This window comes from Prionailurus viverrinus, chromosome A3, assembly GCF_022837055.1.
Source record: "Prionailurus viverrinus isolate Anna chromosome A3, UM_Priviv_1.0, whole genome shotgun sequence".
In the NCBI taxonomy this organism is placed as follows: Eukaryota; Metazoa; Chordata; class Mammalia; order Carnivora; family Felidae; genus Prionailurus; species Prionailurus viverrinus.
Window position 1 is genome coordinate 1300613 of NC_062563.1, and position 22736 is coordinate 1323348.

The 22736-nt window shown below is 53.3% G+C and overlaps 1 protein-coding gene and 1 long non-coding RNA gene across 3 annotated transcripts; one reads left to right on the top strand and one right to left on the bottom strand.

Annotated features, from left to right (window-relative positions):
* Positions 1 to 997: 997 nt before the first annotated feature.
* LOC125162332 (uncharacterized) lies at positions 998 to 4234 on the bottom strand. Its single transcript, XR_007150994.1, has 3 exons — positions 3303 to 4234; positions 1200 to 1367; positions 998 to 1086 (listed from the first exon to the last, which is right to left on the bottom strand). It is a non-coding gene; the product is annotated as an uncharacterized LOC125162332 (long non-coding RNA).
* A 2357-nt stretch (positions 4235 to 6591) lies between these two features.
* On the top strand, positions 6592 to 22613 carry TCFL5 (transcription factor like 5). 2 transcript variants are annotated; one of them, XM_047853227.1, is made up of 6 exons: positions 6592 to 7262; positions 8304 to 8490; positions 8754 to 8916; positions 10325 to 10571; positions 12674 to 12815; positions 21843 to 22613. In XM_047853227.1, exons 1-6 carry the CDS (start codon positions 6592 to 6594, stop codon positions 21963 to 21965), a joined length of 1533 nt encoding a protein of 510 aa, XP_047709183.1. In that variant the 3' UTR covers positions 21966 to 22613. The 2 variants fall into 2 exon arrangements, with proteins under 2 accessions (XP_047709183.1, XP_047709184.1); XM_047853228.1 differs by having other exon boundaries at positions 10328 to 10571.
* Positions 22614 to 22736: the final 123 nt, after the last annotated feature.

The window sequence follows — 22736 nt, forward strand, 5'->3', positions numbered from 1 at the left end:
CGGGTGTCGCATTGGCAGCAACCAGAGGTGAGTCCTACCCCCCACAGCTGCACTTGTACACACACACACACACACACACACACGTGTGCGCATGCACACTCACGCACACTCACACCCATGCATGTGCACACACATCAGGGACAAAAAGAAAGGAGCTCAACTCTGGAGGTGATTCTGCAGCAGTCCGGCTTTGTTCGCCCGGAATACGGCAAAGCCTTATTCCGGCAGTGACTCGCTTTTGATTTCAGAAAAGACCCCCCACGTATCTGTAATTATACAGCAATAAGTGAACATCTCTTCTTCTTTAAAAAAAACAGAACGGGGGGGTGGCGCCCTCTGACCTGGGTCTGGGGTCTTTCCTCTGCCACTTCCTTCGTTCTCTCTCTGCCACGCGGCTGGATGACCCCTTGTCTGTCCTGCCCTGCGGATCCTGCCTCCTTGTCCTGCCCCTTTCCCTGGAACTCCTCCCCTGAATTTCTCCGGAAGGGACTTGGTCTACCCCTGGCTGCTTTCGCCGTGTTGGGATTTTGCAGGCCGTCACTGGAGACCGTCTGTCCCCGCTACCGCTCCTGATGCCTGTCACCTTGCCCCCGACCAGGGCAGCATGAAGCTCTGGCTTCTGCCAGCCCGTGCTCACTCTCATTTCTCGCAAGTTCGAAGCGGTTGCCTGGAACTTTCCCCTGGTTCGTCTTTCCTTCTGCGTGTGTGCGCGCGCGTGCGTCTGACTGATCAATACTTTGATAGCTGAGAAATCTTTGGGCAAGCAGAGGGAAACTCACATTTTGTTCCCCGTCCCACTTCTTTGTCTTACAAATCTAGGGAACGATGTTTCTTAAATAAATATTTAAACTCGAAATTAAATGTTTAACGACCTTATAATCAGTATTTAATAATAATTAAATTTCCAGGGGCGCCTGGATGGCTCCGTCAGCAGAACGCCCCACTTGGTTGAGCGTCTGACTCTTGATTTCAGCCGGGTCATCATCTCAAGGTTCGTGAGATCCAGCCTTGCGTGGGGCTCTAGGCTGGCAGCGTGGAGCCTGCTTGGGATTCTCTCTCTGCCCCGCCCCTGTCCACGTACTCCCTCTGTATATGTACGGCAAAACAAAGAAACTTAAAAAAGTAAATTTCCAAATACTTAGATATCAGTTACAAAGATACTTAATAAAAGCCTCCTAAGTGGCTAACGAAACTCACACCTGTAACAAAGGTTTATCAGATTCCCTCAGTCCTCGTCCACCTTGAGGAGCGAACAGCGCAAACAGCTCTGTTTGCTCGGCAAACAGCTTCCTGACTGCGAGTGCCGTGGGCGCAACTCGCTTCTTCATGATCTCTTCTTGCGTGGGTCATCCCGGGCACAGAGGACCCTGAAGACAGGGGTACAGGATGGACAGACAGACAGGCATCAGGGAGGCTCCTCATGGCACCTACCCTGCCTGCCGTGGCCGCAGGGTGACGCTGTGGGCAGCCCGTGGTCCGCGCCCCGCAGGCCAGAGCTCCAAGTCTGCGAGACAGGCAGAGGCAAGGGGAAGCAAGGTCAGGCCGGGGCAGGGGGTCGTCTGTCGTTCCGGCTTCTCCGGCAGGATGCCCTCGCCTCCAAGGTGGGAGGAGTGAGAGAGACACGTGTGCCGGTGCGTTCTCGTGGCTCATGTAGCCCAGCCACAGCCCATGCCAGCCACGTGAGCCGCCACGCACAAGACCCCTCGGTGCTGCAAAGCAGCCGGCGGGGGCTTCTCTTCCGGTGTCTGGATCTCACGTACAACTGCCTCTGGTGACCCCCTGAACTGGGAATATGCAGGAGAGGGCCTCCTGCTCCGCCAGCCCAGCCCCCAGCACAGCCCCCAGACTGGCCCCCAAGCCTGCTCAAAGTCGCCTTTTAAACCTTAAGTTCCAAGGGTGCCTGGGTGGCTCAGTCGGTTACGCATCCAACTTCGGCTCAGGTCATGATCTCGCGGTTCGTGAGTTCGAGCCCCGCGTCGGGCACTGTGCTGACAGCTCGGAGCCTGGAGCCCGCTTCGGATTCTGGGTCTCCCTCTCTCTCTGCCCCTCCCCCAGTCATACTCCGTCTTTCCCTCTCTCTCTCAAAAGTAAATAATCATTAAAAAAATTTTTTTAAATAAAAACAAATAAATCATACACTCTAAACAAACACAATGGCAGAGTGGCGCTCCCACCTAACTGGATGCAGCTATCCCGGAAATACGCCCACTCCCAGGAGGAGACAGTCCCTCCTTGCCCTGGCGAAGTTCAAGTTCGGTGTTCTCCACCGGCCCACACTCCCGCCTAGAGCTCGGGATGAGGTCAGCCACTCTCAACACACCCGATGTCAGACAAGAGGGTCAAGAGGGCAGAAGAAAACAAGAGTATGCGGTTAATAAGCACACACATGTATGTTATCTCCGAAGCAGGAAGGGACGGACACTCCTGGGGTGGTCACCTCTGCAGTGGGCCATGTGGCCGTAACCAGGGTCTCTTGGCTTCCTCGCCATCCAGTCCATGCTCCCTTGGTCCTGGAGCCCCTCAGCCGGTCTAGACTCCCTGCCTGGTGGGTGCCCCAGAGCGTCCTTCCTTCGGGCCCGAACTATCGGCGATCCCGCCTGAATTGCCCCGTGGTGGCTTCACTGATTCAACCACAGGACTTGGGGGTTACCGAGAGGTGGCCCGAAGAACGCTCCAGCATCTCAGGCGTGTTCTCCTGACCCTCACTGACAAGTAGCAGCCTCACTGCCCTTGCTAGGAGGCCGGGTCACCCCGGCCAGGGCAGTCTCCCTCCTCTGCCCGTTCGTTCACTGGCACGGAGGGGCCGAAGAGGCCAGGTGGCTGTCCCCGCCGACAGCCCCGCGAGACCATCACTGCGTCCTCTAGAGGAAGCTCTCTTCCCTTTGAACTGACTCTTCTAGAACCAGAAGTGGCAGGAACGGGCAGCAAAGATCCAGCTAGTGGATCAGCAGAGGTAACAGCGAGAGGCGCCACCCCATTTCCAGCCCTTGGTTCCCAGACCCACGAATCCCGGCGGTGGAGAAAGAGCATCCTCAAATTGGTGCTGACCCCGAGCATGCGTCCTGAGAGGCAGCGCCCCAGCCCTGCAAGCTTCTCCCGCCACCCGGCTGGCGCCGTGACGGAGTCTTCCAAAGGCCGCCAAGTACCTCTCTCAGAAGGGCCCAAACCCAGAACTCTGACCCCAGACGCTGGCGAGGGCGTGGGCGGCAGGAGCGCTCACCCTGGCCGGCGGGAATGCGGCACGGCGAGGCCGCTCATGAAGGCAGCGTGGTGGTTTCTTACAAAAGTAAACACGCTCTTACCGCAGGATCCACAGTCATGTCCTTGGCAGTTACCCAAAGAAGTAGAAAACTTCCGTCCACACAAGAACCCGCACACGGATGTTTATGGCAGCTTTATTCACAATCGCCCAGACTCGAAGCAGCCCAGATGCCCTCGGTGGGTGTGGACCACCCAGACAGCAGAATATGATTCAGGGCTAAAAAGAAATGAGCTCCCAAGGCCCTGGGGACACATGCGGGAAGCTTAATCGCATATTACCAAGAGAAAGAAGCCAGTCAGAAAAGGCTACACACACTGTGTGATTCCAACCGTATGACGTTCCGAGAAAAGCAAAATCATGGAAACGGAGAAGTCAGTGGCTTCCTGAGGGGCGGGGAGGGGAGGGACAGGCGGAGCACCGAGGATTTTCAGGGAAGATGTTCAGTATGATACCCGACATACGTGTCAGATGCACGTTTTGTTAAGTTCAGACCTCGGCGTATTTTGAGTGGTGGTAAACGTATCGTATTTTAACGGCAGCATATACACGTCCACTGCCGGTGTATGGGAAGACAGCGGTATGTGTGTGCTGTTCTTTCTGTGACCTTGCCGAAGTCACTTGTTAGCTTCTTTCCAGGTTCCGTAGGATTTTCTACATAGATCATACTGTCTGCGCTTTTGTCTCCTTATGAATTCTTTTCTCCTGCTCGTCGTATTGCATAGAGACTCCGGTGTGATGTCAGACAGACATGGTGATGGTGGAGATCTTTGCCCTTTTCCTAACCTGGGGAAAACATTCAGTCTTGTGCTGTTAAGTATGATGCTCGCTGTGGTTACTTCCCAGATGCCCTTTATCGGGTTGAGGAAGTTCCCTTCCATTCGTGCTTTGCAGTTTTTCTCAGAAATGGATGTTAGATTTGTCAAACACGTTCTTTTTTCTTGTTGCAATTTTGAGTTTATCATACTTTTTGTTTTTCTTTGTGGCCTTTTATTTTTTTTTTTTTAATTTTTTTTTTCAACGTTTATTTATTTTTGGGACAGAGAGAGACAGAGCATGAACGGGGGAGGGGCAGAGAGAGAGGGAGACACAGAATCGGAAACAGGCTCCAGGCTCTGAGCCATCAGCCCAGAGCCCGACGCGGGGCTCGAACTCACGGACCGCGAGATCGTGACCTGGCTGAAGTCGGACGCTTAACCGACTGCGCCACCCAGGCGCCCCTCTTTGTGGCCTTTTAAAAGTTTGTTTATTTTGAGAGAGAGAGAGAGAGAGAGAGAGAGAGAGAGAGAGAGAGCGCACTCATGCAAGCGGGGTTGGGGCAGAGACAGAGAATCCCAAGCAGGCTCCGTGCTGTCAGCACGGCGAAGGGGGGCTCGAATCCATGAACCGTGAGATCACGACCCGAGCCGAAACCAAGAGTCGGATGCTTCACCGACCGAGCCACCCAGGCGCCCCTTTTTTGGCCGTTAACACAGTACATTATGTTGGTTGATTTTCGAATGTGAACGAAACTTGTGTCACTGGAGTAATCCCCACTTGGTTGTGATGTATCACTCTTCTTTAAAGATCTTGTTGCATTCAATTTGCTAAGATTCTATTAAGGATTTTTGCACGTTTGTTCATCAGACATTGCTCTGTGGTTTTATATTCCTGTAACAGCTTTATCCGGTTTTGATATCAAGTCACGCCGGTTTCACAGAATGTATGTTTCTATGATGGTTTCACATGCGGCACTTACCCTCATGAAGCGAGGCTCACACCGAGGGTGTGCTTTCGGTTTTCAATGGTGGGTCCACAGCCGCTAAGCTGACTCTGTGACCCACCGTGGGTCTTCCCCCGGATAAGGACCGCGGGTGCCGTGCTGATTCGGCCTAGTCCCTTCTCCCGGCCCCTCTCAAATTCGATTTTCTTGCCTGTTTGGGGCAGAGGCTGCTATTCGCTCACAGGAGCCACGGCTGGAGACCTCACTCCCCGCATGCAAGCCGGGCTGCGCTGGGATTCTCGGTGGGGTTCACAGCTCTGGGGGGCTGCCTCCCGAGGGGTGGGCGGCACCCCTGGGAGCTGCACTTAGACTTTAGAAAAGCACGTTTGGTATTCTCTTCACGTTTTACTTACAATGCCAGTTCCAGTGAAGCCACATCATCCTCGCATTCCACCTCTAAACAAAAGAGGCCTCGAAAACTGTCTGCAGGAACCCCACCCAAATGAGAAACAAACGCACGTGGTAGGTGCCAACGGTCTTTAATTCCAGTAAGTGAAAAACCAAATCGGATATAATCTTGAGTTTACTTTCTCAGTGACACAGCACTTTGTGATTTTGCCGTTCAGCGAGGTCCTTTCAGCAGCAGCAGGCGCATCAGATGGGGCTCCTGAGAAAGTGGCTTCCGGGTCCCACCCAGGCCTGAATTAGAAACTGCTTTTTAACAAGGTCCTGGTGACTCTGTGCGCATCGTGGTCTGTGTTGGTGCCGCGCTTGGAATCTTCTCAAAGGTTTTACCCACGTCCCTCTGTGTGTTGCGCGGCTTTGTAATTTCGCTTTTTAAACTTCCATATTTCAATCACCTCTAGCTAATCTCTGTGTCTGGTGTGGAAATAAGTGCTCTAGCATGGTTTGCTTTTTTTTTTCCCAAAGGATGAATCCCCTGTCCTGATATCGTTTATTGAGGAGCCCACCACTTCCCTCCCGAGGACGTTTCAAGCGGGAGAAAAGCCTTAAAACCACGTGCACGGTACGATCTCGCATGTGTTCACAGAAACGACGCGGCAGAGGGGCGCTGCGCACTCGGGGAGCACGACTGCGGTGTGCTCCGGGATGCGGCGGTATGACCGACACGTCACCAGGCTGCAGACCGCCTCCTCCCCGCACAGGTACCTCGCACAGGTACCCGGGGTAGGTGTAGTACCTGTGAACGGCTAGAGCGCACGCGCCCGCCAGGCCCCGGCCCCGGCCCCGGCCCCGGCCCCGCCCTCGCCCTGCGCGCGCATCCCCCGCATCGCCCCGCCCCCGACCTGCGCACGCAGCCCACCACCGCGGCTCCCCACCCACCCACACACCTGCGCGCGCAACTCCCGTGGCACCGCCACCGCCCTCTCCGCCGTCGGGGGCGGGGCGCGGCGCGGCGCGGCGGGCAGCCGGCCAGGCGGTTGGCGAGGGTGGGGCCCAGGGGGCGGGGCCTCGGCACAGGGGGTGGGGTTTCCGTTGCGGGGCGGCGCGGCGCGGCGCAGGCGCGCTGTAGGTCCAGCGGTTTCCCGCCCCCCCCAACGTCGCCCGGCGACGCCGCGCCGGCCCGGTGCCCGCCGGCCCCGCCGCGCGCCCCGCCGTTGGCGCCGGCATGTCGGGCCCCGGGCCGCGGGAGCCGCCGCAGGCGGGCGGGCCGGCGGGCCCCGAGGGCGCGGACGCGGCGCCGGGCGAGGCGGGGCTGAGCTTCACGACCACCGACCTGAGCCTGGTGGAGATGACGGAGGTGGAGTACACGCAGCTGCAGCACATCCTCTACTCGCACATGGAGGCGGCGGCGGCCGACGGCGAGCTCGACGCGCGCCTCAGCTCGGCGTTTCTGGCGGCCGCGGCGCCGGGCGCGGCGACGGCGGCGGGCGGCTTCGCGGCGGCGGGGGGCGCGGCGGCGGCGGCGGCGGCCGGGGGCGCGGCGTCCGTGTACCCGGTGTTGTGCCCGCCCGCGCTGGCCGACGGCGGCTTCGCGGGCGCCGCGCCCTGCCTGGGCCACGTCGACTTCCAGGAGCTGCGCATGATGCTGCTCAGCGAGGCGGGCGCCCCCGCCGCCGCCGAGAAGACGCCGGGCGCCGACGGCCCCGGCCCGGGCGCGCCGCGGCCCAAGGCGCCCGACGGCGGCGGCGGCAAGGAGAACGCGGAGGGCGCGCCCGAGGCGCGGGCCAAGTCGGCCGTGCGCGTCCGCCTGGAGGACCGCTTCAACAGCATCCCCGCTGAGCCGCCTTCCGCCCCGCGCGGCGCCGAGCCCCCCGAGCCCGGCGTGGCGCTCAACAAGTGGGTGTCCACCCCGGGGCGGCCGGGCGCGGGGAGGGTGCGGGGGGCGGGCCGCGCCGGGTCTGCGCGCACAAGAGGCCGCCGGCCCCGTCAGGGTGCGGACCGGAAGGTCCCGTGCAGAGGCCGAAGTCTCAGTCTGGGTGCACATGCGGACCCCTGGTGAGGAGGCCGCCAGCCTGGCTGTGACTGGTATCTGCGTGGCCGGGTCTGGGTAGAGACCAGGTGATCTGGTGCAAAGCCAGCGCCACCGCAGCCTGCGTTTTAATAGGGATCGGGCCCCGCTGGGTCAGGGCGCAGGTAAAGTCAGCCGCTAGAAAGCCCCCAGCCTCCTCCCGGCTGGCATCGTAACAGGGGGCCGACTTGCAAGGTTCTGTGCCCTGTGCAGGTGCCGGTGAGCAAGCACTTGGGAGTACTGAGTACACACCGCAGAGCGTGGGCTTCTGTGGTCAGCACTGTCTGCACGCGGAAGGGCTAAGTTCCAGTTGAGATCGGTGTGCCAGTGCTTCTGAGCACCGAATTACCCGCCTGCGTGTCAGGAGAGGTGTGGTTCCCCCATGTTGACTCAGGTTAGCGGTGTCTTCACTGCGCGCACGGACGCAGTCTTGTGGAAGGAAAGCGTCTTGTCCTGAGGCTTTGACCACAGAGCGTAGCTTCTCCTGCAGCCAGGCCGCCAGCCCGCCAGTCCTGCCCCAGGGGCGACTCCTGGAGAGGAGCGGCCCGTGTGCTGCGGCGGCTCCTCGGCTTCCTGTCCATCCCTAGCCAGTGGCGGTCCCCACTTCGCCCTCAGTCATCAGAGTTTGGAGAATGGCCAAAAAAACAGAGCAAGAGAGATTGTCAGCGACACACAGCCTCCCGATCCTCCGTGAGGAAGAAGCTTGAGCTCGTGCGCCGCAGCACCGGTCGGTGATTGTTCGCCAGAGGTTTCCGTGATGAGGGGCATTCGTTCACCCTGACAGACTTGCACGTTCTAGAAAAGGCGATTGTACCGCTTCGGGACATTTCCCGCAACACACTCTTCACACGTTTTTTTTGTCTCGGCAGTTTGGTCACTCTTATCCGACATCCTTCCGAATTAATGAACGTCCCGCTTCATCAGCAACAAAACAAATGCACGACGTTAGTGAAAAATAAAACTGCCACCACGGCCACAGCCCTGCAGTTCACGTACCCCGTGTTCACGGCCAACGCCTGCTCGGCCAACGCCGGCTCGAACCCGTCGCAGGTGCAGGTAAGGGGACAGTTGGTCCCGCTTTGCTCTTTTGTAGCAAATGGATTTGAGTTGAGTTCATTCGATCTGAAGGATTTCTCTTCCGCCGAGCTTAATAATCCTTAACGTCGAGAGTGTTCATGTGGTCGGGAAATGTCTTAAAATCCTCCGTGTAGCGCATGATGTCTGACGTGATTTCTGTGGAAGTGCATGTGCTTTGTGTGGAATCGAGGGGACCGACTGGGTCTCATGCTGATAAAGTTCCTGTGGCTTCGTTTTTCCAGAGCTCTAGTAACCCATGTTCTATACTCGAAGCTGCCAAGCATCAGGATATTGGATTGCCTAGAGCATTTTCTTTCTGTTACCAGCAGGAAGTTGAATCCACTAAACAGACTTTGGGCGGTAGAAACAAAGCTTTGCCTGAGCAGGTTTGGATTAAAGTAGGAGGTAAGCCACAAAGGGGAGCAGGCGCTGCCCTGATGTCATTCTGGTGGGGGGGAAGGGAGGGGAACAGGGGGGGGGGTGGTGGGGAGGAGGTTTGTAAACATGAGATGGTCTTGGAAGTGTACTTCCACGTGGGGGACTTTTCTTCACTTTGAACTTTCTTTCGAATTCCAAACACATTTATACTTAGTGTGGAAACATTGAGTTTGGAGGCTCCTCTTTCTTGCTAGTGATCTCCGTGAACGGAAGAATGACGGACTTCCGTAAACTTACCGTTTCCTGCAAGTTGCCGAAAGCACTTAGTAGCGTTGTTTTTGTTTTTTTCTTATTTTATATTTCACGCGTGAGCCAGGAGTCTGAGACCTGCTAAAAGCTTTAGGAGACAATCTGCAGATGAGCAGAGGATTGAGTTGGGAACAAGAGGCCATACAGTGATTCAGAAGGGTTTAGAAATAAACTGCTGAAGGCAAACCTTGCTCATCTTGAGAGTGAGCTCGCAATCCCTTTCTCCCTGGGAGCCAACTATTTTTTGACTCACTGGACGAGATAACCCCAAGGTTTTCCAGAGCCGGTGAGGGCAGGAGCGACGGAGCCGCCGAGGCAGCGGGCAGTTCTCATGGTTCGGCGTCTCCGTGCAGAAGCGCGTGTTACCGTTTGCAGAGTTAAAGGTTGCTAGTCAGGCCTTGTGCTAAGTTCTCAGCTTCAGGAACAAAGCGTTCCCGGCACTGAGCTCCCCACCGGGTCCCCCGCTCTGAAAGATGTGGTGGTGACTCCTGTGCCACAGATATATTTGGCTTTTGTTTGGCATCCTGGGAACGCACACCCCGCACGTGCTGGCTGGGGGCCTCCCGCTCTGCGTGTGATGAAATTTGCCACGTTCCTCCAGCAGAAGTCAAAGCTAGGAGGTGGTCCCTCCTCGTGTGGGCAGAATCACTTGTGAGGTGAGGGCACGTTTAACCGTAGGCCACCTACGTTTTGTCTTCTGGGCACTGCGGTTAGAGTATCCGCTGTCACGTTAGAATAATCGCATAAAAGAAAATCTTCTGCAGAAAAAAAATATTTTTTCGTTCTGAACGTCAGAGAAGTTCAGTAACTTCTTGGTTTCTGCGTTCATAGGCGGTAGTTAACATCTGCTGATTAACAGGGGACTTTTGACAAGGTTGTATCGATTACATAATACTCGGAGTGTTCTCGTTTGGTTACAGATTTATGTTCAGGTTTGTGGTTTGAACCTTGGAGCTTTGTGTACAAGTTCCTGGAGTAGGTGCAGCTTTTCCTGTTGAGTCCTGTGTGTCCCTTGCTCGTGAATGTGTGTCTGGAGTTGAAAATGGCACCAAAGGTACTCAGCACTAATGGGAAGAACTTAAGTAAAATAAAAAATTAAAATACACTTTTTTCTTCTTTTGCAAAGAAGAAGCGCTATGTAAGCAAGCAATAAATAAGAGGAATCGGAGTAGAATTCGTCAGCTGGACACAAACGTGGAGCGAAGAGCCCTTGGAGAGATTCAGAACGTGGGTGAAGCTTCCACCGCCGCACAGGGCGCTTGGCCACCCGCGGAGTCCTCGCAGGCAAACCTCGGGGAGCAGAGCCAGAGCGGGCCGCAGGGAGGAAGGTCGCAGCGCAGGGAGAGGCATAACCGCATGGAAAGAGATAGAAGGTAACTCGTGTGGTTGTTCATCAACACGCAAGTTTATTCCAGTTATTAGCAGTAATAGGCAAGTTATTGATGAGACAGCAGTTTAGTTGATTCACAATGTGTTCAAAGTGGAGAGAGGTTGGCCAGAGTGAATATTGACTTTGTTTTGCTAGGGGGATCAGGGTCCCCAGGACCACCCCCCAGGTTTGATGATTCTTTAGGACTTAGGGCTTTGATTTATTACAGAGAAAGGAACCTGCAAAATTACCAAAGGTGCTGGGTGGGGGATGGGCGTCCAGTGAGCTAGGTGCAGGCTCCCAGGTGTCCCCTCCCAGGGGACTTCCAGATGCACTCAGCAACCCCAGCACCAGCTGTGGCCAGCTGGGAAAGCTCCTGAGGGACTCAGGGCCCCGAGATTTTCTTGGCGGGTATGTCATGGAGGCATTCCTACCTGGCAAGCAGCCAATCCCAGGACCCCAGGAGAAGAGCCAGTGCACAGCATAAACCATGTTTACGCACATGTTGTGGGTGCAGAGAACCCCTCCTAACTAATGGTGCTGGGAACCCCTGGAATCTGAGTGTCCAGATGCCATCAGGGGCCCGCCTTGTGAGTAGGCGGCTGGGAGATGGCCAGGGTGCACAACGGGGCACTTAGCTTTGCCTGGTTCTTTTAAGAATGTTGGGAAAGAAAGGGGTTAGAACTGTCGTTTTATCTGCAGGTTTTATTTAGAATCTGCAATATTTTTTTGAATATTTATTTTTGAGAGAGAGAGAGAGAGATTGACAGAGCATGAGCAGGGGAGGGGCAGAAAGAGGGAGACACAGAATCCGAAGCAGATTCCAGGCTCCGAGCTGTCAGCACAGAGCCCGATGCGGGGCTCAAACCCACGAACCATGAGATCATGACCTGAGCTGAAGTCAGATGCTTAAGTGACTGAGCCACCTAGGCGCCCTGAATCTGCAATTTTATGTAGAATCAAAAGGTGGCTAGTTTTTCTCTATTACAGTTGGATTTTTACCTGATGTTTCCCTAACATAATTAACATAGTCATTCATTGAGAACTTTGTACCAGTTTCCTTTTTGTAGCATGCGGCAAGGCAGACGTTCAACTATGAAGGGCGAATGTTGACCCAAGGCGACTTCTTTCCTTTTAAAAGGATATATTAGAGCTAGCTGGCCAGCTAGATCTCCTTCTTACACAGGTGCGCTCACACCCACTGGCACACACACACTCACACACTCTACTTGAAGCGCTGTGTCAGCAAGGACTTGTGAACCAGAAAGGACATTTTTCCTACTCTGATATTTATCACATAAACATTTATTTGACACCTACTATGTGAAAACCCTTCTATCGTATGCTGACAGCGAGAGCTTAGATTTTTACTCTGCCTTTTCGTAGTTTAACAGCCTGCAGAGGGATCACCTCTCATCTGAATTTCTTATCTACAAAGCAGAGCTGGCTACCACACGGATTGGAGACAGGATGAAACACGTGTGTATGTCACGCGTGTCTGCCTCTGTGTAGAAGTCAGCATCTCGTAAATGCCAGCTGTCACATTGACCTCATGAGATCGCTACGACAGATTCTGAGTGTATGCTTGGGAAGATGGGCAGCGAGGGTTGTATAAGCTGGTAATCGGGAAGAGCTAAAAATGGTGTAAATCATGAGACCACGTGGGATGCAAACGATCTCTAAAAAATGAATGATCTCTCAAATGACTGGGATTCGGGGCATTAACAGACTGGTCGTGTGTGATCCTTTTGACCCGGGGTCCCTTGCCGATCATAGCTGCAACCCTGAGCTGTGGGTGAGCTCCTTGGCCCAAGGAGAGCTGTCCACCCAGAAAACCCCCCCACAAAATTTTGCTTCGCGTTTCCGGGGCTTGGGTCCATGCTTGGTCTGGAGACTGGAAACTGGCCCTTGCTCCTGACCCATGAGAAGTCCATGGAAACCCCTGCAGCAGGTCGGCCTTGTGGAGGAGGGCCACATGGTCGTGGCGGAGCGTGGTCCTGAGCACGCACTTGGTGGCCGGGCCACAAGTGACACATTCAGACATTTGCTTTACTGCTTGGTGTTACTTCTGCTTCTCTGGGTGATCACTTTGGATTTTAACCGTAGGCGCAGAATCCGCATTTGTTGCGATGAGTTGAATCTTCTAGTCCCGTTCTGCAATGCCGAGACAGATAAGGCAACCACGCTCCAGTGGACCACAGCGTTCCTGAAGTACATTCAGGAGAGACACGGAGATTCTCTTAAGAAGGTCAGTATTCGGAGCAGGTAGATTTTTAGAATTTTATAAACTTACCAGAGAGCTTACTTACCCTTTTTTCCCTGAGATATCCCGGACTGTTGTTCTTGCTGGAATCCAGGGTCAGGTACTGAGTTCACTGAGAACAGAATTCCGCTCATTAATGATGTAGCTCTTCGTGTATCGAAATAAGAATCACAGCCGGGGTCCGTTCACTGACATGCACGGTGTAAGTGACTGAGTATCGGTTGTCAGATCATAGATCGAGCGTCTGCTGTGTGCAGTGGATTGTATGGGGCTTGAAGGGGTGTCAGAGACCTGGGAGATGTGGTCTTTTGTTACCCTCTGAAAACTTTGTGATGGGATGAAGCAAGAATAGTTAAGGGAGAGACAGAGACAGATACGTGTTAAATAGTCTGGAATTCACATGCGCTCAGAAGGCGGAGAAGCGAGACTCTTCGGTGGGCTGCGTGACTGGGGACGACTTGGGGGCTTTGGAGCCCAAGTATCTGGCTCCTTGTTGCAGCCAGCGCTGCCTTGACCCTGTCTGTTCAGTCCCAGGGGCAATTGTAGCGAGCGAGCATGGCTCCAGGTAGGACCGAACGCATGGCGTGAATGGGAGTCCAGCCGCCCCTTCCCTGGTGGTTCAGATGGAAGAACGGAGGCGTTCGCGGCTTTGGCTTCAGTGCTCTGCCTCGGGGGGACCTCGGCTGCAGGTACTGGCCTCAGAATGCTGGTGGTCAGGGGGAGGGGTGGCGAGGCCTCGGCGAAGCAAGCCCAGCGCCCTGGCCCTGCTCCTTGTCGAAGCCGTCGTGTGGTTGCTGCTGTGGGCTCAGCATCTGTTAGGCGCTGAGCTGAGGTTGGTGCAGAAACATGGAAGCCTTTTAGAAAGAGCCTCTCGTGTCTAGATCCTGGAAGGGCCGCGAACCGCAGGCGGTTTTCCGTTTCCCTTGTGTCTCCGCACGGCAAGGCTCCGTCCTTCCGTTGTACGTTGGCTGCGTTGGCTGCGTTGGCTGCGTTGGCTGTGTTGTAGAGCAGCGTTTATGTCCCGTTTCTTCTAACTGGGTCACTTACGGTTGTTTATAATGCACTTACTCTTTGACGTTATGTGTTGGAGATAGACTGTTAACTTTGATAAAATAAAGCTTTTATGTATTTTTTTTATTATTTAATTCCAGTTAGCGAACACACAGCGTGATATCGGTTTCAGGTGTACAGCGTAGGGATCCGGCCCTCCCACACGTCCCCCGGTGCTCATCACGACAGGTGTGCTCCTTCGTCCCCGTCACTCATTTCCCCCGTCCTCCGACCCCCCTCCCCTCTGGCGACCGTCAGTGTGATGTGATCTCTGCAGTTGAGAGTCTGGTTCTTGGTTTGTCTCTTTATTCCTTTGCCCATTTGTTTTGTTTCTTAAATTCCACAGATGAGTGATACCATACAGTATTTGTTTTTCTCTGAATGACATGTTTCACTCAGTATCATACTTTAGTTCTGTCCACGTTGTTGCCAGTGGCAAGATCTTACTCTCTTTGATGGCTGAGTACTACGCCATTGTGTGTGTGTGTATATCACGTCAATGGACGTTTGGGCTCTTTCCATAGTTTGGCTATTGTCGATAGTGTCGCTATAAACATTGGGGTGAATTTGCCTGTTCGAATCAGCAGTCTTGTAGCCTTTGGGCAAACACAGGGTAGTGTGATGGCTGGGTCGTAGGGTACTTCTATTTTTAACTTCTTGAGGAACCTCCACACTGTTTTCCAGAGCGGCTACACCGGTTTGCATTCCACCGGTTTGCAGTGCAAAAGGGTTCCTCTTTCTCCGCATCCTCACCAGCACCTGTTGTTTCCCGAGTTGTGAATCTTAGCCGCTCGGACAGGTGTGAGGTGGTGGTATCTCAGTGTCGTTTTGATCTGTATTTTCCCTGATGAGGAGTGATGTCGGGCCTCACGTGTCTGTTGGCCACTTGTGTGTCGTTTTTGGAAAAAGCTTACGTACATTCATATATACGTATGTGTATATATGTGTGTTTAAAAATTGATATTTGTTTATCTAGAGAGCGCGCACACATTTACAAGCTAGGGAGGGAGGGAGGGGGACAGGGAGAGAGAGAGAGAGAGAGAGAGAGAGAGAGAGAGAGAGAGAACGGGAGAATCCCAAGCAGGCTCCACACTCAGTGCAGAGCCTGATGTGGGGATCGATCTCATGAAGCACAAGGTCGTGGCCTGAGCCAAAATCAAGAGTCAGAGACATTTAGCCTGCTGCGCCACCCATGCTCCCCAAGCTTTTACATTTTTGAAAATGATTTTAATGTTTGCCTCTGGGTACCTGTTAGTAATGAATTATTCATGTAATTTATTCAAACGTATTGAAGGTGCTTACAACAATGATAAAAATTTGTTAACTGTCTTCGTATATACCCAAAGATTAAATAGGTTAAAACTTACAGGTGTTATATTTCACATTTCATATACATTATGCTTCCTGGTGTTTCTGAACTTAGTTACATTGAATGTGTGGCTTGCTTCTGGGTCAGATTCCAGGGCCGGTCAGGAAAGGGGCTGCAGGGACGTCGGGGAGCACTTTGTTGGGTTAGCACACAGCTCGCCAAGCAGGGTCTATGGCTGTTTCCTCAGTAACCGGTCTCCCTTTTTCACCTATTTCTGTTCTGACAGGTAAAATACACGAGAGTCTTAAGTGATTTTCCCGAGTTGTTTTAGTACACGTTTCGTTCCACAGGTCCCTGCACCCAGGCTTGTTCAGGATGCCGGGGGGTCACCCTTCGAATGAGACCAAGAGCCTGCTGGCCGAGCGGACGATGCAGGGGCGTGTCGGTCCTGTCACGAGGAGAGCTGCTCTGTGGGCCCTGCCTGCAGCAGGGGCGTCGGGGGGTCTGGAGGGTCGTAGGCAGCAGTGGCATGTCAGCCTTAAAAACAAAACAGCTGGTGGTTTTACTGGCAAAGTGAGTCTCTGGGGAACGAGGAACCGCCATGCAGGACACGCAAGCTGCGGGGAACACAGGGAAGGCCCGCTCTCTTAGGTTTTAGGGGGAGATCGGGGTGGGTCGTTTGGGGCGGCAGTGTGCTGGAGAGGAGGGGGAGTCAGGGTTTGGGGCGGTTTCTGGCTCCGGCAGGCAGTGGCCGGGGCGGGGTGGGGGGGGCACCGAGGCCTCCCTCGCCGAGGCTGGTCTCGCCGGGCGGCTGTGGCGCCCGAGCCCCCGCCAAGTCGCCTGGCTCTGTCTCGGGGGGGTCTCCTGTGCCCGTCCCCACGGGCGCCATCTGACCGACGTTTCGCGTGGGGCCCGCCATAGGCCGGTGGGGGCGGGGGGGCCCTGGTTTGTGTGGCCAGATGAGGGTGCTCTTGCCGGGGCGGCCTCCGGCATCTGGTGCAGACGTGCGAGGCCTTCAGCGCCCAGGAGGCACCAAGTCGCGTCCAGAGGGCGACGGGGAGATGAGTCTGGGGCTCCGTCAGCAGACACCTGGTTCCCTCGGCCCCTTTCTTGTTTCTTCGTAAATTTATTTCACTTCCGGCATAGTTACCATACAGTGTTGTGTCGGTTCCAGGCCAGTTTGTGTTGTTTTTCTAACGAACATACACGCAGTACAACGAACACCTCCGCACCCGTCACGCACGGTCAGCGTTTACCGTGTTTACATCACACACTCGCGTGTCGGCCGCGCAGTTTCAGAGACGCTTCCAGGCGTCGTGTCTCTTCACCTCTAGATATTTCTGGACGCGTCTCCTGGAAAATTCTCCCGCGCAACCCCCGTGCCGTTACTGTGCCTCACAAGGTTGATCGCCATGCTGTCATCTAATGGTCCATATTGGCGTTTCCCCGGAATGTTTCAAATGACTTTCGTAGCGGTTTTTCTTTTTTCCTCCAAACCCGCACCCACCCATGGATTATGTGTTGCGTTTAACTACGCTTTGAGTCTCCTTAAGCTGCAACCACTCTGCCCCACCTCACGTTTGCTTACGATGACGTTGAGGTTTGGGGGAGATGAGGTCGGGTGTCTGTAGAACTCTGAATTTAGATGATTCACTTTATATGGGGAATTTTGATAGAATTTCAAACTTCGAGAAAACTTGCAAGATTTGTACCGAACTCGGCAGGTGCCCACCAGCCTCACTCAGAGTCACCAGTTGCTAACGTCATAGGCCATTCGCTCTGTCATGCTTGATCTCTCATCATATACTTTCCTGAACCGTTTAATAACGACTCGTACATACCTCAGGACTTGTGTATTTCTGAAGAACAAAAGCTTCGTCTTACGGAACCGGGATACGGTGCTCAGACTCAGGAAATGGAACTTCCGTACAAAACTGTTGTCCGGCTCAGGGGTAACCTCTGGATTTGCCTGGATTTGCCCGTTCTCCCGATTATGTCTTCTGCAGCTTCCCCACTGGTTATGAGGAGCTGTCGAGAGAGAGGACCGGGAATCTCAGCGCAGCCGCGGGCGGCCCCTCCCTCTGCACCTCCCGCCCCCTCCCCCTCCCCCCCTCCCCCCCTCCCCCCCTCCCCCCCCCCCCCCACTCTCCCGGCAGCACCAGCACTTGGTGCTGCAGGAATTCCTGCCCCCACGTCCGCCAGCTTCTGACTGGTTGGTTCCTGTTTCACCAGTGACGGGCATCCTGAGTTAGTCTGTGGCCCTGGGGGTGACGGCTGACAGGCTGACGGTCTCCCCAGTTGGTGCGCAGCATCCCCCAGTCCCCTGTTGACTGGTGTTCCCCCCCCCCCCCCCGCACCCTGCACACAGACCCCTCCTTCAACCTTCCAGACAGGAACATACCCCCTCTTTGGCTCTGAAGGCGAGGACAGTCACCTGGCCTGGTGGGTGGGCCCTGGTGGCCCCGTTGCAGCTCTGTCCCCCCTCTGCTCCTTTGTCACTCTGAACCTGGGTGCCTGTGCCCAAGTCTCCGTGAGCCTTGGGTGTCCCAGATTCTGCTCTTGCTGCTCTGTCAGCATTTGGGGGACGGGCAGAGTCAGTGGTAGTATTTTCTCGTTTTTTCTTTTTTGAGAAAGGGGGCGCAAGTGAGCAAGAGAGAAGCGGGGCTCACCCAGTTCGGGACCCTAAGTCACGAACCGCAAGATCATGACCTGAGCCAAAGTCAGACACAACCGACTGAGCCACCCAGGCACCTGATCATGTTTTCTTCTATCATAATTTGCTTTTATGTCCATTATTTCAAAGCGTTACCTATTCTGTCGTTTTTTTAAGGTTTTATTTTTTTCTGTCACACTGAGGTAAAAGCATTTGGCTTTTTACTTTTTCTGTTTTTAAAGCCAGAGGTCTCTGGCTACTTTGTATTTTATTTTATTTTATTTTATTTTTTTAAATTTTTTATAAGTTTTCTTTATTTTGAGAGAGGGTGGTGCAGAGAGAGAAGGAGACAGAGAATCCCAAGCAGACTCCATGCTACCAGCGCAGAGCCTGACTCAGGGCTTGAACCCACAAAACGTGACATCGTGACCTCAGCCAAAACCAAGAGTCAAATGCTCAACCAACTGAGCCACCCAGGCGCCCCTGTTTTTCACGTTTTCGTATTACGTTGTCATCAATGAAGATGGTCTGTACAAAGAAACCATTTTTGAAAGTTTGTTGAGACTTCCATCGTGACCTCTTCGTCAGTTTTTAAAAGTTTTGGGTTTATTTGGAAGGAATGTGTATACTCCATTCGGTGAATTCTGTGTTTGTTAGGTTGAGACTATTCGTGGCGATTCAGACTTTCCCCTCCTGCTCTGCTGTGTGGCACGCCTGTCCCTGCCCCAGACAGGCGGCCGGTACTGTCCCTTCCCGACTTCCTGGTGCAGCTTCCTGATGGGTGCTCGGAACCATCGCCCTCCTTCCTCTTAAGAAATACGCTTTGTTTTTGTAAGGTTATTTTTGTTTCTATAATCTCTACACCCAACATGGGGCTCGAACTCACAGCCCCAAGGTCAGGAGTCACTGGCTGTTCCTTGCTGAGCCAGCCGGGCGCCCTGAGAAATGCACTTCTTGTGTTTGGCTTCTCTTGTATTTGCACACTCTGGCCAGGCGTCATCAAGGTGTCTTGATGAGCTGTAAGACTCCCTTGAAACTCTGCCATTTCACTTAGGTTTTGTTGAAGTAGATGCCGACTGAGAGGGGAGAGTGGCAGTCGCCCGCTAACTTCTGGCCTACAAGGAGGCCTGGCGATCGCAGCCACCCCAGTGCCTCGTGATTGAGAGCTGGGACCCCGTGGGCATCCAGGCCACACCAGCTTACCCGCTGCCCGCACAGATGCCCGGCACAAAGGCGGAGGCCCAGCACTAGTCTCGCAGCGTGGACACTGGTCAGGAAATCTCTGGAGTGCTTTCTTACATCGGAAATGATTGTTTCCTTCTTTGTGGCTTTAATTATTCCCAAAGGGAAATTCTGCCTTCTCAGTACAGGCAGATACTTTCTATTTGGGGTTTGGGTGTCAGGATATAGGAAACTGTCAAAATATGGTTCATCTTAAATTGTATTGAGACCCTAAAACCTCTTAAAGTTCGGGAAGAAAATTAGAGATATGTGCAGATGTAGCGGCTGAGTGGGATAGTCATTAGAAATGACAGGTGGCCTTGGTCAGATGCCACTTTGAAGGTGGACAGGTGGCGTGCCCCAGCCATTCCAGATGGTTCCGAAGTTAAACTCGTTCAGCAGAGTGCTTCTTCCCTTTCAGGACGTGAACTAAATATAAACCCACTACAGCCCAGCAACAAAAGCAACACAATACAAAAACAAAGGATTCGAGCACCTTTTTCCAAAGAAGGTGAACAAATGGCCAGCAAGTACATGAGAAGATGCTCGCCATCTCTGACCATCAGGGAAATGCAGATCAAAACCACGTGCAAGTACCACTTCTCACTGTGACGTGTGGCTGTTACACACAAACTAGGTGCTCACAGGAGGTGCAGAATTGGAACTCGGGGCTGCTGGTGGGAATGTCAGATGGTGCGGCTGCTGTAGAAAGTTGTCTGACGGTGTCTCGAGAAGTGAGCCCTAGAATTACCGGGCGATCCGGCAATCCCTCTTGGGGGTTATGCAACCCAAGAGACTTAAAAGCAGGGACCCGGATGGACGCCTGTATGTCAGTGTTCACAGCAGCTCTGGTCTCAGAGGCCAGAACGTTGGAGGCAGGCCCCGTGCCTGGCAGCGTGCGTGCGGAGGGCGCTTACTCGGCCGTAGGCAGAGAGGGCGCGACACCTTGCTGCAGCACGGCGCGCCTCGTCACCGCTCTGAGTGACGTGAACCAGTCACAGGAGGACAGACGCCCCGTGGGTCCACTTCCGTGTGGCCCCTGGAGCTGTTCCATTCGTAGGGACAGAAAGTGGGATGGTGGGCAGGGGCTGCGGGAGGGTGAGAGTCATGTTTGACGGGGGACAGAGTGTCCGTGTGGAAAGATGAAAAGTGGTGGTGATCACGCGACACTGTGAAGGCAGTTCGTGCGCCGGATAAAACCACATACAGCGGTTAAAACAAAATGTCACGTTATATATTTTTTACTGTAACAAAACCTTTAAGCCTAGACTCAGCGGCATAAGAATGCTATGCTTAAAAAACTCGTGGAAATGTGTCCGTGCACAAACGTGGAGAGAACAGAATACTGAGCTCCTGTGTTCCTGTAACTCTGCTTCAGGGCCAAGATCGCCTGTCTGTACTCCTGTCCTGCCTCCCTTGTGGGACTCTTTTATTTTAAAGCAGTTGCAGACCTAACATTTTAATTTAATTTTTTAATTTACATTCAAGTTAGTTAGCGTGTAGTGCAACAGTGATTTCACGAGTAGGTTCCTTAGTGCCCCTTCCCCATTGAGCCCATCCCCCCTCCCACACCCCCGCCAGGAACCCTCAGTTTGTTCTCTTATTTAAGAGTCTCTTCTGTTTTGTCCCCCTCCCTGTTTCTATATTATTTTTGTTGCCCTCCCTTATGTTCATCTGTTCTGTCTCTTAAAGTCCTCATATGAGTGAAGTCATAGGATTTTTGTCTTTCTCTGACTAATTTCGCTTAGCATCATACCCTCCAGTTCCATCCACGTAGTTGCAGATGGCAAGGTCTCCTTCTCTGTGATTGCCGTGTAATGCTCCACTGTATGTATACCACATCTTTAGCCATTCATCCCTCGATGGACGTTTGCTCCTTGCTCTTTATTTCCCGAAGAGACGGAACACTTTGTCCATAGGACGTCTGCCTTCTGCGTTGTGCAGACCCACGATCCCGTTTCCCAGAGGCTGACAAAGATCTGGCTGTCTGCACTTGCCGCCTTTTGTGAGCTTGGGGCTGACCCTGTGCTCGGGACAGCCAGCCTGCCCCAGCCACGAAAGCTGAGGCCTTGAAAAGTTCCTGGAGGCAGGACAGCGTGAGCAGGGGCCGTGCCGACGGTACCACGGGAGCCAGATTTTAGTCTTACGGGTGCGGAGGTAACCCCTGACCCCAGGCCTGCCCCGGAACACTTGCTGGTGTGTGTGGGGTAGGTCATGGGTACGGTGTCTGTGTGGGGTGATGGAAAGTTCTGGAGATGGATGGTAGTGATGGCTCTGAAACACTGATGTCCTTAATGCGGCTGATTGAACACTGACACGTAAAGGGGTAAATTGTTATATCATGCTACGATAGAAAATCTGTAAGTATGGCTGCTGCTTTTAAATAAAGAAGGCTTTATAATACATCCAGGCATTATGAGACTCTATTGGAAAGTTAAAAATACATGTAAATGCAACAGAGAAAAATGTCTGAATCCTTTTTATCCTGTACACCCCCTTACGAGATGCGACATGAATTTGTAGATGACGCCTACATATCTTGAAGTAATTTAGCTCATAATTTCAACCTTCTTTGTTTAATTTTTTAAAGTTTTTTTCATTGTAAGTACTCTCTCCGCCCCCCCACGGGGCTCGAACTCACGACCCCGAGATCAAGAGCCGTGCACATTGCACCGACTGAGCCGGCCAAATGCTCCCCCCAACACACAACCTTTTGTGTTGTGGAGATAGTCTCCGTGTCTGTAAATTCAGTGCATTAACGGTCATTTCTCAACTTCAGGAATTTGAGAGTGTGTTTTGCGGTAAGACTGGCAGAAGGCTCAAGTTGACCAGACCGGACTCCTTGGTGACGCGTCCCGCACAGGAGAGCCTACAGAGCAGCCCAGCCATGGACGTCAAGTGACCGGCACCGACCGCGAGTTCCCGGCAGTGGCGGCTGCCGCCCGGGGCCCCCAAGCGTCTGTGCAACCCAGGAGCCCCGGCGGTTTGACTCTAGGGGGACGCAGGTCAAGTTGATGGGCCTCCAGTTGGGGACGTTAAAGCACGTTGTGTAAAGATGTTTGTCTAGAACAAAATACTTACTAGTCATTCGTGTCCTCTTAGACCATTTGGGGATGAAGACGTTGCCAATTGACAAGAAACTTCTCAATTACCTGCCTGATTCCATCATGTTTCTTAACATGATAACTTTGAAAATTACCATCTTTTGTAATTTCCTTAGTCTTAAAAGGTATATTGCTTTTTACTTACTTTATCTGCATTTTAAATGTGCCCGCTTAGCAACTGCAACAAGTTAAATTTTTCTTAATTAGAAGTAGTTTGGAAATTTCACTCTTTTGTTTCTCCCTCCCCTCGTACCGACTCCATTCACACAGGACCATGTTGTGAGATGTGGTCCATTTCCAGCCTTCCCGCTGGACATTTTCCAGACTCCCTTTGAAGCCATTTTTGTCCGTAAATGAAATATCGTCACAGTGGGTTACCTCACACCCTGATTTCCATATTGAGAGTCCCTACTTTCTGTGTAATAAACTCTAGTGTTTGGAACTGAGTTTTTCAAATGAGTGGCTTTATTTATCACAACAGGTAATAGCAGTAGACTTCCGTGCAGTACAAAGTCACCTTCAATAAATACTGTTAATTGGAGACGGTAAAAGTTTGTACACAAGAAAAG